A 17,754-nucleotide genomic window follows, 5' to 3' on the forward strand; every position below is an offset into this window, starting at 1 on the left:
CTAACTGCACTAAAACCCCATATTTTGATTTTCTTCCTGGAAAGCTATTTTCTTGGGTCCTGAAATGCTTGCCTGCAGATGTAAATTCAGTGTCAGCTTTTTGGATAGTTGCAGAAAGCAGTGTCATTTGTGTGTTAGCATTAGAAGTAGGAAATTAATTTGCTGAACTTCCAGATGGGCTGGTCAAGATGAATTTTGTGGTTTTTTTTCTGTTGGATAAGCATAATTTTCACCAGCATCAAAAGGTCCCAGGAGGCTGCTATGATATTTACTGTACAATAGCAAGAGGAATGCTACATGGGTCTGGGGGCTGAGCTGACAAGAGACAATAGATGGCAAAGAGAAGTCAGCCTTTGTTGGGAACTGAGTAATACAGCCAGGTCCTATAGGTCAGAAATCCTGATCCTGCAACCTGAAAATCATGAAAGCTCCAAAAGCATTAGAACGTTTAAAAAGGGGTCTGTATTATTATGTGTCTTTGTTATTTGGAGCTTTTAGGAGGCACTCTGTCACATTCTCAGCATTTTTCCAAAGCTTTGACCAAGACGTGCTCTGCACCAAAAGTGATTCATGTGAAACCAAGGAGGGCTCTGCAGTTACCTCAAAAGACATCAGAGTTTCATCTTTGCTTCAGAATACAAAAATAATGACTTGCACATGATGCTGGAGAGTTCAGCCTGTAAGAAAGACATCAAAGATTATTACTCCTCCAACCCACTGCTGAAAGTAGGCACCACTGAGCATGGCAGATGGCAAATTTTGAGACAGCTCCAGTTTGCAATAAGGCTGCCAGGAAGGGTAGAGGGCTAAGGGCTGAGGCAACAAGAACAAGAGAATGGGTAAAAGAAGCAGAGATGAGTAGATACGAGAATGGGAAAAATGTAAGAAGATGATTAAGAGCAGAGAAAAGCTATACTGCCCCCTCCCTTCCCTTGTAGCTTGATTTCTGCTGGAGCTATACTGGAAAAAGACATTATTTAAATGCCCCACAGCAAGCTCTGCTACTCACAGCCACTGATCCTCTGCTCAGGAATGAGGCAAAAAGGAGATCTGCCTTCCCTGAAATCAAACTGGAAGTCCCAGGGTGCAGTCGAGGAACACAGCCCATCCCAGCTCTCCTTTATCCTGGTCCTTTACAGAAACTTGACAGTCCTTCAGAAAAACAGTTTGTGTTTTGAGGGTAGGGAAAACATGGCAACACAATAACTAAAAAAGATATTATGATGCCTTCCCAGAGCAACTTGGTATTTCACACTGTAAAATTTACTGGGTGACACAGATCAAAGCTTTAAACTTTGAAGCAAAAGCTTCAGAGGTTGCTGTTCCCGGAAATGCCCCCAGGAAGAGTTTAACTTCCCTGAGCATATTCTGGGAGCAGATCCCCACCAGTATCAGCCTCTAAGTGTCTTCCATTTCCTCACCTACTTCCTCAGAATCCAAGCCTTTACTTAGACTTGCTAGAGGTAAACAACAACTAACTGGAATTGCATAGGAGGTAGAACAGATTAAGATAAAAACTTCATTTTAAAAATTAAAATAAGTCCTAAAGATGGGAAGTATTTCAGAAACTAGAAAAAACAGAGTCATAAATTCAAAATACACAATATCATGCAAGCATGTGTATGTACACATGTGTGTTATATATTTGAGTTAGGAATAGAATACTATAAACCAGAGGAAAATCATTCCAAGAAATAAATAAATTTTACTGCAAATGTGCTGTACTAGAGACTTAAGTGGCCTCATTTCCTGGACTAGAGAGTCATGAAGCTGTTTTTAAGTGTGAAGGACACATTTGTACTCCATAACTTTCAGCCTAAATTATTCCATTGCTCTGACAACGTACTGCTCCTGTTCTCAGATGGGAGTGTGTCACATTTGTGTACCTCCTTTTAAACACCTTTAGACATTTTTTTTTTTTTTCTGGAACAGAGGCAGCATAAAATTCAGAGGTTAGTTGGGTCACTCCTTAGTCTTCAAGAGAATGGTTTTGTCACTCCCTGTGATCCTTATGTTATTAACAGGACACAAAAGCTGAGAGAGGAGAGACTGGCAGACATGGATGAGAGGTAAGTAGGAGGCATGGAGGAGGAGAATTTGGAATCCCTCCCTGTCTTTTTATGCCAGAGGGAACCAGACAGGGAAGCTGGCTGGACGACAGGCTGTTATCAGCTCTCATGATTCTGAGGGTTGCATAATTATTTTGTTAATATAAAGACAAAGCTCTGTGATTCATGTAGTCACAGAAGACTGAGCGATCTTTTGAAGGCTAAAAAGGGGCAGCATGTCCCAGCATGATGGAACATGATCAAACAAATCCTACTGAGGACAAATATCAGGGTATCTTCCTTGGGTATCTTCTTACTGTTCCATGTCCTACTTCGTCTCCCAGCAGCAAAGCATAACCTGCTTTCCCAAGCCATTTGAGGCTTTGAGTCCTATTATGCAATACCTATGGAGAGTTAAGCAGTGCAGAAGAGAAGGAGAGTACTGGACAATTTAAAGCTGAAATAAACCCAGGCACATGTGCAGCCAATGAGAGTTAAATTAACACAGGAATGCCTTGGCCTCTGGAAAAGCAAATTAAACAATATTTTTTCCTTCAGACATCATTAAAAACCCTATGTCAGTGCAAAGGTATCCCCAAGCAAACACAAAACACAGCTGACTGTAGGGACCACACAGTTTCTGCAGACTCCTGGACAGCAGGGCAACACCAGTTCGGAAATCTATCTGCCACAACCAGATACAGGTTGCTCACTAAATATAAACAGAGATGACTGGAGAGCCACAGGGATGTAGTTTAAAGAAATGTTTGGAACCTTCTCTGTGTGTGTTAAGACGTGCTGCTTCCTTTGCTGCTATGTATATATCAATGAATGACTGCCCCCTTTGTATTTTTCACAAGCCAACTTTAAATCACAATTAATAAAGGTATCTGGTTCCTTCAATCATTTCAATTTACTCAGAGGAGGCAGATATGACATAGTATCACTTTCAATAGCTGCTTGGAGAGTCGCTCAGATAAAATAAAGGATTGAGAAAACACTGCCTAATCACATTTCTCCTGCAATTGTAGCTCTCAAGGATCTTCTTTTCAGCAATGTGCAACTGTCGCTTTATCCTACAAGAAACAGACGCTATCCTTCACCATGGGGTAATGTAGGCATCCTTGAGATAACAACAGTCATAGACCTGAGCCAGAAAAACCCCACAACAATTTAATACTGCAACACAATATGTAACATAAGATACAGCAACTATAACAAAATAGTTATGTTTAAAACAGCAACTGTTTTGTAAATCCCCACCTGACCGATCTAGAAACACTCATGTCTGCTTTCATTTGTGCCCTGCGGCCAGTCTGTAGTGGCGAGACGGCGTAAACTCAGCTGGGCAGGGAAGCTGAACTGTCCGTACCGCTGGAACTCGCCATAACCCAGATCCCTCTCGCCGGCGCAGCTCCAGCTGACCAAACCACGGTGCTTCCAGCCTGAGCTTTATTTTTGAAACTAAAAGTGGGGGGAGACGCCGGTGGGAAGAAACCCCTAGCAACCCCGGGTTTCACCCGCGTGCGGGCCCTCGAAGGGGCCGGGAAGACCCCGGTCTCTCCGAGCGCCCGCGGGGCGGGGCGGTGCCTGCGGGCGGCCGCTGCTGTGCGGAGGGGGTGCCGGGCTGGGAGGGCGCTGCCCGCGGGTTTCTGTTCCTCCCTCGCTACCAGACAGCGCGGCTGTGGCGGCGCGGGCGGAATGTGGGCAGCGGCCCCTGCGCTGCTCCTGCTCCTTCTCCTCCTGCTGCTGCTGCCGCGGCTGGCGCGGCGCGGGGCGGCGCGGCTGGAGCCGGCCGGGCGGGCCGTGCTCATCACGGGCTGTGACAGCGGCTTCGGGCACCTGCTGGCGCTCCGCCTCCACCGCCTCGGCTTCACCGTGTTCGCCGGTTGCCTGTGCCCCGGCGGGGACGGGGCGCGGCGGCTGCAGCGGGAGGCGGGCGGCGCCGGCCGCCTGCGCGTCCTGCGGCTCGATGTGACCCGCGCCCAGGACGTGCGCGCCGCCAAGGAGCTGGTGCTCAGCCACCTGCCCGAGCGAGGTGAGCCCCGAGGGGAGGGAGGGAGGGAGGGAGGCAAGCTCGGCTGCCGGCTGCATGACGCACCGGCGGGCGCCGTGCCGCCAAGACGGCGGCTCGGTTCGCCCGGGACTGCTGAGGGGGTCAGCTGGGGTGTCACAACGCGAGGGTAGCGAGCGCCGTCACGGATGAGCTAAGTGCAGTTACTACTGCTGGTCAGGACGACACGGTTTTGTTACAAATCCCTTGGTGCGTACACGGACTGGCGCCTGTCTGAAGTGCCGACAGTGTAAAAGCGGGTGCTCTGCTCAGTGCGCCACGGGGCAGCCTCACCTTTCCACCGGGAGAGGCGTCCCTGGAGCCCCTCTGAGAGGACCCAGTAGAAGAAAACGGCAAAAAAGGTGCAAAACAACTGTGCAGGCATTGGAGGGATGGGAATGTGATGCGTTTCTGGGCATAACTTGTGAAAGAGAAAATAGGTACAAGAAATGCAGCGAGGGCAGCTGCCGTGCCTTACCGAAGCAGCTGATACTTGAAACCACTTGAGGTTTGTCGAACTAGTCCCCGGAGAGGTTACTGAAAGGGAACCTTGTCAATTATACACTCTACAGGGAGCGTGCACCCAGGGGAATGGATAGACTTAGCTCCAGAATAATTGCAGACAACCTAAATCCTGGGTTATCCGTTCAGCACGTGTGACACAGCGCAGGTGATGGGGCCACAGTTGTCTCCTTTCCCACTGGGACTGCAGGGTGAGAATTATCCAGTGTAATTCTGGGATAGGCTTGATGCAGAGCAGATTCCCTCCAAATCACAAACACTTCTTGCTCATACAGGGAATAAAAATGGAGAATGAGGCACGCAAAGAGATAATGAAATGCAAGGTCTCTGCCTGCCTGGCTCATTAGCTCATTGGGAAGGGGATGGAATGAGAAGTGAAGGAAGAAAAAGCCGAGACATTGCTCATTAAGCACTTATATCTATGGTTGATCTTGACCTTATCTTATAAAGATGCAGAGCCTTCCCCTCTCAGGCCTTTCCTCAACCTAGAGGTGAACACAAATGTCTCCCAAAAGCCCTCAAAGGCTCTATTAGGACCAGGTCACTTGACACTCTGGGTTTCACATAATTTTTCCTGCAATTCCAACAGCTTAGGCTGGCCTGCAATGGTTGTGCTCATGCTACCATGTAGACCCTGGAGTCCAGAGTCAGCACTAACTTGTGGGTTGTCCTTTCTGCTTACAGACTGTGGATGTGCCTTCAGATCAATTCCTGGCCCACCCAGACACTCAGCACGGCTAGTGTAGAATGCAGCAGGTCCACAATGTGTGCTCAGTGATGTTCCTGGGCTGTCACTCAGGTCTTTTACACTGGGCTGGGCAAGCACACACATTTTATGAAACCTTTTTCCATGGCTGGGCAGCTCTGCTGCTGCAGAATTTTAAGGGTATTCTGCAAAGGCAGTAAAGAAAAAAGTAATTTTATAGATCCGGGTAGCACACAGCCAGTATTTATCAAGTATTCTTCCTTTTATTTAATGAGAAGCAGCAAAGGAGTTATTTTAATGTCTGCTGTTAATGGACTAAAACTACAAGTCTTCTTCATAATTTCTAAAATAGAGGGGCCCAAATATTTTTTCTTGTAAGAAAAACTGTGTAAGTTGTAAGAAAACTGTGACAATACTCATGCAGACTATAAGAAAAATAATTCAGTAAGACTGTTGATTCTTGGCACCTCTGAAAATAGATACGTTGTTTTCCTTGGTATTTTACCTTTATAAAAACAGTTTGAATTTAATGATTAATCAGGGTGTTAGCTCTCATATTAACCAATTTATCTACATAAGGATAAATTAAATAAATTAAAGGATTAAATATAGGAATTGTAATTTTTTATATCTGGGTCAAAGATTATCTTTAATTAATTTCTTCTTCATTAGGAAAGAGAATTCTGAACCATTTGTAATTGAATTTATGTTCTGAGAGTACCTAGAAAGTAAGGAAAAGCATGTGACTACACAGAACATGTTCCCTGCTACCCAAAGGGTGGACGGTGGAGCATGTGCCTCAATGTCCCACCAGTTAAACAACCCTCAGTGGCGAAACATAAGGACATTTTCCCTGGTGGATGATGGACAGCAACATCCATGGTCTACAGCAGAGTTCTGACCGAAGTGGAAATCACATGCAGCTCAGACATTTGTAATGAGGAGAGCAATGAGTGGGTGGTGAGTCCAGTAGGCTGTTGTAAATAAGCATTGGATGGATAAAAGTCTGCTTTTGGTTTTTGCACAAACAATTCAAACTGATTCAGGAATCCAGTGGATTATGCTGAAGGTTACAGTAGATCATGCATTACGTTGTTTCAAAGCTGTGAAAACCTTCACCTTTTAAGTAGCTGCTGGCAGTGTTCTGTATGTCACTGTTAGCTTGTAAGTATTATAGAAGAGTTTTCTCTGTTTCTCCCTCTCCCTCCCTCAGAACAGGAGAATTCTGTTCAGCAATTCCCCTAGAAACTGAGAAGAGGAACCTATCCCTTCACTATGTATTGCTTAGGGATTATTCCCTCCTTTTTTTGCCATTTTAACTATAATCAGTTTCCCACAGGTATGAAGTCTTTTAAGTACATCATGTTGGTGTGCTGGACTTCTTAATTCTGGTCACCAAAACATTCCTGTATCATTCCAAAAATAGTAACTTCAATAATCCCAAACCTAATGGTAAGTATGCAAAGGCCACAGATTCCAAGTGAAACCTAAGACACTGGACCAAAATGAAGAGAAAGCAGTTAAATGATGATTGGTTTTTGCATGCCTGCATTTAAATGGTTCAGAGTAAATCGTGATAAAGATGAAATATTCTATATGATTACAGTATCATCCTTTCCACGGACTATGCATCTCAGAAAAGCAGGGCTTTTTGGGAGATACGACGTCTTTTAAATCAACTTAATCTGCCTTTTTCCTGGGCCCAGGATAAATAGACTTACAAAAGACTAAAAGAGACTTTCTACTTTGAGTAGACTGTTCAGTATAAAATTCACACAAAAATGTGTAAAATATCAGAATAAATTCAGAATATCAGGAATAAAATACAGTTCTCCTTTACACCTTCTAGTTATGCTGTAACCATAACTAGCCCAAGCTCCTCATTATCCTCTCTCTCTCTCTCTGTTACACAAGAGTAGAAATACAAAGCCTATATGAAGTAGACCAGAACTTTAGAGCACAGTGATTTGCAATTCTATTAGGCTCTACAGAGAACCTCAGAATTTTTCTGATTTATTCTGTTTCAAATCACGATTTCTCTTCCTTTTCTTAGCTGCTGTGAGCAGGTGACTGTTAGCTAGCTGGAATGGAGGGATATTCGTTTTAGTCCCACTTCCTACTCAAAGGTTATTAAGTACTCTCTTACACTTAATTATGGTTTTGCATTAATGGAATTCACCCATGGTACAATATTTTAGTCCAGACTCCTTATAGAAATAGATTATCCTTACAGTGAAGAGAATTTCAACATAATATTCCAAGCAAAGGATGGTGACTCATGAATGGATGTAAATATAACTCAGGAATCTCATCTGGCCTGCACTGCCACAGATTGTTCCCCCTCCTAATTTTTCCAAAGGAACAAGGCAAATCACTTTTTCCTTCTATTGGCTATTTTCCTTTAGCATTGGTCTGGAATCTATCAGGAAAGAGCCTGTCATTCTCATATGGGCTCAGACTTAGAGGAGAAACTCCAAAGATCAGTGATTCCAAGAATACCTGTTGGAATTCAGAGAGTGTGGCAGAATTCAGGTATTATCTGAGTGCTGGCACCAGCAGAGAAACAAATTGATTTTCAAAAGGTTTTGCAAACCTGCAGCTGGATTAACTTTAATAGGAAGAGGACTTTTAAGAGTTTCTGGAAAAAATACCAGGTATCTTTTGGGCCTGACTAAGGACTATGGAGATGTGCCTTTTGGTCACCATGGTGTGAAGTAGAAATTATTGGGGAGTTTATGTGTTCTCCAGAAAGCCTCATTAACTTAAGTTCAGTTTCCTAATGTGATTCTTAGATCTATGGCTGTGTCTTTTAATCTTTGTTGTCAGGATCCATTTTCCCAACACAGAGATCAGTGAAAATTTCTGTGACATCCAGCCCTGCTTTCCAGTTGTTTTTTCCCTGCCTGCTGTAGCATAATCTAACACCTGTCTTTATAAACTGGACTGAGTTCTGCTTTGACAGTCTGACACACCAAACATCAGCTGTTTTTTTCCAAATGTGTCTCTGCATGAACACAGGAAATGCAGCATCAATCTCTTCAGTTCAGTTCTTGTGCCTTGTCCTTCAGGATTTCCATCTGTACTTCTTAGGCTACATGAGCTGCATTTGGCTAAGCAAATTTACAATATGTTTTGAATGCACATTTATAGCATTAATTTTTACCACAAACATTTCAGGAAAGAAAGACCAAAGCAGATTCAAGTATCCTGAATACAGAGCTGGGAAGGTTGTTTCTCAGGAAGTAGGAAATATCCTGAGAAAGTGGCATAAGGGAATAATAAATTGTTTGTTATTTGGGTAGAATTTTGTGACTCGTTTCAGCAAAACAAAGTGGCAGGAAACATTCTGGAAAGTATCAGAATATTTCCCATTTGGGAATGCCAAAATGTTCTAAGAAACAATGTGTTTTGCTTGAGGGAAAACAGAGTGTTTTGAGCTGACCAGGTGCAAAGTGTCTTTTTTGTGTTTGACTTAATCTTCTCTTAAGAAAGCCTGTTTTAGTTTAACTCAGGCCAATTTTTCTCCTCATGGCTTTTGACCTGGCCACTACACAGAAGGAAGGAGCCATTATTTTGTGGGCTCTGTTGATACACAGAGGCTGGCCTCACCAGCAGCCACCTGGAGGCTTTGAAGCACCCGGAGGCACATGAAGGACATGAGTCTGGAGAGAAAACTTAAGCCTTGCAGTTTAGAGAAAGAGGAAGAAAATCAATTGTCTAAAGATTAATGGTTGCATTTGTGAAGGCCTGATGATATCAGGGGTATGAGGAGCAAGTGTTCTTGCTGTGCTGCACAGGGTGCAGTGGCAGAAGCAAAATGACTTTTTTTTTAATTAGAAAAGGTAAAGCTGAAAAGATCAGGAAGCAGTGATGCCAGGCTTTAGTTTGGGTTGTATTAGAGTTAGGTTATATAAAAATAACCCTGAGCACAGAAACCTCCAGCTCTGAGCAGAAACAGATGGGGTGTGCAGCCACTCGACCCTTCTGCCGACAGGATTGTGTCAAAGTACAAAAATATTGATAATTAGCTTCTACAGAGGGCTCTCTAACCCATTGATCTGGAAGCATTTTATGGGGAGGTATGTGCCATGGGGATGGGTTCCATTTTAAGACAGAAATAAAGCCAGAGAATGATGGAAAGAGAGGGAAAAATAGGGCAGTGGCAGGGGAAAGAAGGATGTCTAGGATGCCTGATAACATGGCCAGTTTTTAAGTCCATTTCCTCTCCTCTGTCTGCTAACATTTGGGGCCATGGCTAAGAAGTGAGTCCAGAGGAAACTGCTTCATTACTAGGCAGCAGTCTGTCTGTAACTAAAGTTGTAAGAGAGGTCCAATGGCAAGGATTTCTGGGTGACAGGCTGCTGAATAGTGATTGATTCTCTTTGGAGGATAGAGTTATCCAATTCTGTGTGGGAAATAACTAATTCTGAATCTTTTCCGTGCAAATGAGACATTCACTATAAAAGAAATAATTTTTTTTCTCTGTTTAAATACCAATTTCATTAGGTAATACAAGTAATGTATATAAATGTTAGAAAAGCATACAGAGGTTTGCTTTGCAAACTAATTCCAAAAATCTTCTGTTTCATCTTTAACTACTGTTCTGGGTGAAATCGGATATTGACAGTTCTTGGCAGGGCTCTGGAAGGACCCATGAGAAATGGGTATTTCAAGATAACATGAAATTATTGCAGTCGTCTTGTTGGAGAAGATCAGAAAGAAAAGGATTCAGCCCTAAGGTTTCTGCAGTGCCTTGACTAAGGTGATCAGAAGTCCCCTGAGAAAACTCTGCTGTCATGGGTTCAGGAGGCTACAGCTGGGTCAGCATCACCCCTGCCCCAAACTCATATGTCCAGAGGAAGAGAGGCACTAAAATCTGCTCTGCCTCCCCAGAAACCCAGGCTTGGAGATCCTGTGGAAGGCATGACAGAACAATTATTTGCCTTGGACACCTACAAGAATTCTTCAAAAGAAATGCCTGAGCAAAACTCTCAAGGCTGGCAGAACTAAGCTGCAAATTCAGCTGTTTCAGTGCCAGTCAGGGTGCCCTGGTACTCCTTAGTTATGCCGCTGGCTACTCTGAAAATGCTGTCAGTCAGGAGTGAAGGATAGGAACAGAAATATTTTCAAAAGCACTGTGTCACTCCCTGCTTTGCTGTGCAGGTGAGACCAAGTCAGCAGGGCTTAATCAGCACTTAGGCAGCGGCTCAGCTCCAGCCTGTGAGCACTCCCCACTCCAACACACAGCATTCCCACAGCTGAGGTTGTGAGCATGCACAGGGCTCACAGGAGACCTGCTGTGGCTTTCATTTCTGCTGAAGGGCTTCAGCTTCCTGTCACTGAGCTCTGTCAGAACAAGCTTTGCTGCCACTACGTTTCTGCTTGCAAACACTAAACACTGAAGTCTTTCTGTGTGTCAGGGGATGGGCTCCTTAGCATCAAAATGTGTCATTGCACGGGGAATAAAGTTGTTCAATAGTACAAAGTTTAAAAAAATACTGTAGGCACTGAGCCTGCTTGATTACCTTACCCAATGTTGCAGCCATGTACCTGATTGTGGCTGATTTCAGAAGAAATCAGAGCTCAAATCTTGAAGAAAGATGCAATACTTAGGCTCTTAAATTAGTCAAGCACTTTGAAAATAGTACTCCTTAGCCTTTAGACTGCTTAATATAATTTTCACAAAGCTGCTCATAGCACACAGTGGGATTAAAGTAATTAAATTTCAGGGTACACCACAATGGCAGTGAGCTGTAGGCTCCCAGATCATGTTACTCATAAATATCTTAAGACAACTATAGAGTGAGCAATTATTAAATAGCACGGAGACATGGTCCCTGACCATGGTAGGGGGCTAGAACTGCGTGATCTTTAAGAGCTTTTCCAACCCAAACTATTCTATGATTCTGTTCAGTCCAGATTATGGCTACAATGGCATTCCTTTGTTAAACAAAACATGCCTGTACTTTTAAGTAGGAAAGACAAAAATGTTACACAGCTATACAGCTTCTTCCAAAGGTCTGAATCAGTGGTGTTGCTTTGTTATCTAACAGTAGTTGCTTTGCAATTAAAGATACTTGCTGAGTCATTTCTCTTCCATAGGTTTCTGGGGCCTTGTCAATAACGCAGGAATATCAACATTTGGTGAGACTGGGTGGCTGCCTATGGAGACATATGAAAAATTTGCAGATGTGAATCTCCTTGGGAGCATCAGGACAACTCTGGCATTTCTTCCCCTTCTAAGGAAATACAAGGGTAATGCTAATCCACTGTTATTTAGAGTTGTAGAATAATTAGCTTACTATAATCAGGGTAATGTAGCATCTAAAAAAGAGGCTTTAATTGTCTTTCATTGAACTGAAATGACAGCGTCCTTCTGTGTGGCCTGAAAGAGCAACTTGATCCTGAAAAGAGGGTGAAGTCATATGGGGAAAAATATCCTTCAAGATTTTGTCTTTGCAGTACATAGAAAAAAATGCTTATTTATAAGGATTTGTCTCAGTATTTGATTCAAAAGACAGGAAGAATGTTTAGCATAGATCATTAAGCCCAGGCAAGCCTTTTTAAGCACTGGCAATCAGAAAAAACAAAGATCCATTAAACTGTTTAATTTTATTGCATAGGCATTACAATTTTACTGTTTGGCAATTAGGAGAGGAGGAATGACCCTACAGAGGTGAACTAGACATCCCAGCTTCCAGTTGCAGCTTTGTGGAGCCTCTGTGACCTTGGGCAGGAAACTTCAAGTATGTAGAGGAGCATGGGTATCCAGTGGGATAAATGCATTTGCATGAACCTCCCTGCATGTGGGCTTTATCCTTCTTTCTGAGAAGGAATGGTTCAGTAGCTCTCTGCAGCATGGTAGTAGGTCTTGGGTGCTTTGCAGTTTGTTCCCTGCCTGTCTCTATCTGTGTTTGGGGAAGAAGATCCCCTCTTCCTTGTCTGTTCTGGCTGTAGGCTCTTCAGGGTGAGGATTTGTGTTCTGTGTGCAGCATCAAGCACAGGAAGGGGTAGGTTTCACCTGGAAACCCCAGGTGTCACTGCTACATAAACTGTTGGTAAGCATCCTTTTTGGGGGGCTATTCTGCTTCTTTCTGCTTGGCTGCCTTTGGTTGATGATATTCTGACACAAGAAGAAAGAAATCTTTAAATACTGTGAGCTGGATGTGTTTTTGTAGAAGAATGTACTACTGTATGTACCCAGTGACTGTGTTATATGGCCATTACACAGGGAGACATCTCTTTTCCCTGTCATGTCCTGCTTACTGCTGAAACTCTGTGAAGCTGATCCACCAGAGGCATTTCTCTGGCCCCATGAATTGCGCAGGGTTACTTTGAAGAAAAAGTGACTAATTGTGCATGTGATATTAAGCACATGCATAAACTGCTAGAAGGTTTGGGTCTGGATGGCTGCACACACACCTTAGCTCAAAAGAACATTTTGTATCTCTCTCGGGGCTATCAGTGTTTTCTTGATTAACTCCTGCATTCCATTTTCAAGTACCTTTGTGCAGGAGAGGAGGCCAAAGCACTCTAGGAAGAATCCCAGGAAGATTGCCTGTTGCCTTCTTTGCAGAAACAACCAGGACAGCTAAAGCTTATGTGTTTGGAGGCAGCAAGTGATCTCTCCAAATGAAAAGCTTGAATTACAGGCATGAGAGCATTTTCCTGGGGAAGCTGGGTTTCAATTTTCTTAGGCACAAAGAGAAGTTAAATGAGGTGTTCCACATCCTGGGGGACAGGACCACTCAGCTACTGGACAGAGGAGGCAGAGGTCATCCTACCCATGGTTTACTACCGTGGATGTGCACCTATTCCAAGAAACACTTCAAAATTATTAATAGAGTTATTAATAGTTTTAAAAGGAGATAATGTCCTCCAGCCTAGGACTTAAACATCCTGAGAGGGGCAACATTTCCCCATATCTTTTCCAGCTGGCCAGGCCAGCTGACGGAGCCTCTTGATCAGCAAACTGGTAGTTATTTTCCTCTTACTGTATGTAAGATTTATTTGGGATGCTGTATAGGAAGGCAGGGAACATAATTCAAAATGACATATTTTGCTGCATTACCATGATACCTTTTGATATCCCACAACCATATTACATTTGGTGAGATCTGGGGCCCAGATGATATCTGCATCTGTGGCAGCAACAGGAGCGAAGCTGTGTTCTCTGGCTTGTCAGAGACAAGCCATCTTCTCCCTCACCTCTGGTATTTATATATACACACTCAGACATTCCTTACCCCATAGCAGGACTATGTCACAGAAGATACTAGGAAACAATGGAAATTAACCACAGTCCAGTGCCTCAAATGAGGAATCTCTGCTATTTAAGGCATGGCTACACTCAGCAAGAGTTTGAAAGCAGGGAAGAGCAGCACAGATCAGGGAAATCATGCTAAGGTTCTGTAAACCTGCACACATTTGGCAAGTCACATTTCCTCAGTGAAGCTTAGCACTGTACAGTCTGGCTTGGACTTTATATGCACAGTTATAAAACCAGTCTTACATTTTGTCTAGTCCAACATCTGTCACTAGGTGTAAGATTTTTGTGTGAAGTTTTCTGCTTAACAGAGCTGAGTGCCCTTCTGTGCTGGGACTGCACACTGACACTGCCCAGTTTTGGCACAGTGTGCAGTAAAACAGTCTCCTACTAAACACCACATTCTTAGCAGCTCAGAAGACTGAGATGAATTGATTCCATGTTAAAGACTGTGAGTGAAGTTATGTTACTTGTACTGTTTTCTTTCTAGGACGTATTGTTTTCATGTCCAGCATCATTGCCTATTTTACTCTGGGAAATGGCATTTATTCTATGACCAAGGCAGCTATTGAAAAATTTTGTGATGCTTTAAGACTGGAAATGAAGAAGTTTGGTGTACAGGTAAGTGATGGAATGAGTTATGTGAAACAAAGTAACAAAAGATCAGAACTGCATTCATGGGTGCAGCTTCCTTTTGGGAAGAAGTGGTTTCTCTGTGGCTTATCAGTCAGCTGGAAATCACTGGGAACAGCAATCCTGGGTGATGTTTTTGGTTCTGAGAAGCTGGTGGGTAACAGGTCTGTGTTTCAGCATTGAAAACTTCCTCTCTTTCTCCACATCCTCTGCAGTGGTGAAGCTTCCTGACACAGCTAGCCCAGACACTCAACAGTAGTGAGGAACCCAGATGCTCCCTGGGTGGCTGCAAAGAGTCCAGACACTGACTGCTGTGCAGCCAGAAGGAGGCTTGTCACTTGTCTGAGGGGTTATTTCTCTCCTCTTATAATACCAACTCCTTCCTTTTTGTGAGAACAGATATGCTGCAAGAGGCAGCATTGTGCAGAGTAATTATGTTTTTATTCTCTTAATCTAAGAGGCTCTAAGAGTGCTCTTAGTCCCCTAAGCAACTCTAATAGTCAAACCTGAAGCTTAGATCACTAAGTAGCTTCACTGGGATTCTTCCTTGGAGTCACTCTACTGCTGAAATACTTTTCTCAAACACTCAAAGTCTTCCCTGGCAGGTTTGCATTGGTGTACTGTTTATGTACACAGATTTACAGCATTGTTCATAAGCTTTGTATTGGAAAATATTACAACTATGCATCTATTAGCTACCCCTGTCTGATAAATATGAAGGACTGTAAAATGCAAGTGACTTTACATCCTAATACCACACAACATGATGAGGATTTCTGCTGATTAGCTGAGGATAATCTCAAATGCATGGAAGGGCTTAGTTTAACAGATTAGCTACTCTGGTTGTTTTGGAATTTTTCCTGTTCCACCTCTGCAGTAGTCTCAGCACATAACTGAGTGAGCCAGGCTGACAAACATTTCTGGAGTATCTTTGAGAGGTATTTTTCTGTTTCTCACTGTATGCAAGATGCTGGCTGGCATTTGCCTGAGAACCTGCCCTGTGGAGAGCCTACAAAATACATGGTCCCTTTTTCCTGTGCTCCTTTGCACTGCTCTGTTGTCCTCTCTGTCCAGTCAGGAGAAAGCTGCATGGAGGTGGCAAGGAGCAGATGGAGCTATGGCTCTGTCCCACTGAACTCTGGCCAGGCAAGACAGCCAGCAGGAAACAAAGTGTGTATCTTCCAGCTGAAAGGTTACAGAAAACGTGGGAAGGGCAAAAACCAAGCCATCTCTCCTCCTCTCCAAGCCAACTCCAAAAAAGGAAGCTTTCAGAACCCCTTTGTTAACAATAAATGTGGGAAGATTACTATTGGCATTAGTTTGGCTGATACCAAATACTTTTCTAAATAGCACCAGAAGGGAGGATTCCCAAGGATGCTGTATGACAAACCTGCGTGAGGCAGCACAAAGCTGTTCCAGCTGTGCACACCATCCCTCTGATGGAGTTTGTCTGCATCCCTTCCTTCTCCCTGTGCATAGGACCTGCACCCCAGTCCTCCTGAGAGCAGCGAATGCATCACCATGCAGGCCAACAGGCAGGTACTGACATAGGTGGGCTGGGTGGATGAGTGAGGACATCAGGGCTTTATATCAACACAGACTTCCCAGAGAATGCCTGTCAGATCTCTGAGCATCAGACACAGCTCAGCATGGGTTTTCCTCACCTTGTGTTGCAGTCTTTAGAAATCAGGTCAGTTAAATGCCACAGAGTGTTTAATGTTGCATATCTACAAGTAGTTTGAACAAGGCTGCTGCTAACTGAGGATCAACACGTGTGCTATGAGTGCTTGGCTTGCTCCAAAACTCCCTGGAATACTCAGAAGGGAATGCACAAAGCAGGAACACACAAAGAAAATGTGGAGCTGCAAAGGACTTACGTGCTTTTAATTTAAATTCACGTGCACAAATCTATAGAAATTTGCTAATGGCTTCAGTGAGAGGCAGACTTTTGGTTCCCCTGTTCTTTGCTGACAAGACCTAGTTCACTTTTAATTACACCTACTTGGGGAAAATAGCAATTCTTTCCCCAGGACCTGATAATTTTCTTTGATATCTCCTTTTGTCCCAAATTGGGTCAAAAAATTATCATTTGCAAGGTTCTCCAATCAAAGTCATACTGAAACGCTTAGTCTCAGTATTGTCAAAACATTTATACTGTTAAGCATTCTACAGCAATCAAAGATGTTCTGTTGCATTCCGTGAGGGTGTGCTGAGTAGTCAGAACAAGAACATTAACATAAGAGTGAAATGAGGAAGTCAGAATAAAGCATCTCTGCAATCTTAAATATTTCACAGGAGTATATTTGACTTCAGTCAAGTTTCCAGGGTTAAAATTTCAACAAAGCAGCATTTTCTGGCTGTCTGTAGAGAGCTTTTGATCTGTGCTACTGACTGTAGCATTTAATTGAATTCACAATGACTGATTGCACCTTGATAAGTTTTACGTCTTGCTTTCAGGTCTGTATTATCCAGCCAGGAAATTATGCACGCTCTACGAAAATTCAGCCACCACTCAGTGCTGAAGAGATCTGGAGTGAACTGAGTGAAGAGGAAAAGGCTGTTTACAATAAGGAGTATGTTCAAGAGCGGGCAAACTTTTTCAACAGCATCCTCAATGAGGGAAGCACTAATGGCTGTGAGGTTGTAGATGCTATGGTGGATGCTCTGACATCTCCTGCACCCAAGGCACGTTACATGGTGGCAAAGCTAAAGGAGAAGGCCCTGGTGTTTGTGTGTGCTTTGTTCCCGACTGTTGTGATGGATTCTGTTCTGTCTTATGCTCTGAGCAAAGTAAAACTTGCATAGCCTACAGTGGTGCTATTCACTGACTCAGGTGAGGTTGTTTATAAAATGTGAAAGTCAGAGCTGAATTTAATACCCCTGTGTGTAACCACTACAAACTTTGGAGAGTCCCCCTAGTCAGAGCTGTCACTGATTGCTAGGGGAAAACATACATGACCCTGTGTAAAATCAAATAATTCAAGTAACTTTATCTCTCCGGTGTGGAAAAACCCCATTTACTTAAGCTGCTTTAGTTATTGCCTGGAAAATAATACATCTTTTTCTAAAGCAATAGCAGGTTATCGTGTTACAGACACAACACAGACAAAATGGAGCACATGCTACAGGGCAGCTGTATGACCTGAAATCATTGCAGCAGAGATGAAAAGCCCTTAGTTGTAGAAACCTGAATAGGCAGTTATTTAGGGGTGATAGGAAGAGGTGAATGGAGAAGTCAGAGAAATGAGCATTGGGCCTTGAAATACTTTGAATGGAGTTAAATGGCTGTAGCAAGTTAGGAAGTCTTGAAGCTCTGAGAAACCTGGTTTAGTGAAAGGTGTCCCTGCCCACAACAGGGGGGCTGGAATTTGATGATTTTAAAGGTTCTTTTCAACCCAAACCATTCTACGACTCTATGAATAATAAAGTTGTAATATGAAAACACTGTCTTGGCTAACTACAATTCAGTCCTTTTTCAGGTGTTCTGCATAAATCTGTAACAAAGCCAATATATAACAGACTTTTG

The 17,754-nt window shown here is 43.4% G+C and overlaps 1 protein-coding gene across 1 annotated transcript; it reads left to right on the plus strand.

The window, feature by feature from the left end:
* Nucleotides 1-3,749: 3,749 nt before the first annotated feature.
* On the plus strand, nt 3,750-17,033 carry LOC134042266 (D-beta-hydroxybutyrate dehydrogenase, mitochondrial-like). The gene is made up of 4 exons (XM_062489439.1): nt 3,750-4,086; nt 11,432-11,584; nt 14,086-14,216; nt 16,686-17,033. The coding sequence occupies exons 1-4, from the start codon at nt 3,750-3,752 to the stop codon at nt 17,031-17,033; spliced, it is 969 nt and encodes a 322-aa protein (XP_062345423.1).
* The last annotated feature ends 721 nt before the right edge of the window (nt 17,034-17,754 follow it).

The sequence above is a fragment of the Cinclus cinclus genome, chromosome 3, assembly GCF_963662255.1.
Source record: "Cinclus cinclus chromosome 3, bCinCin1.1, whole genome shotgun sequence".
In the NCBI taxonomy this organism is placed as follows: domain Eukaryota; kingdom Metazoa; phylum Chordata; class Aves; order Passeriformes; family Cinclidae; genus Cinclus; species Cinclus cinclus.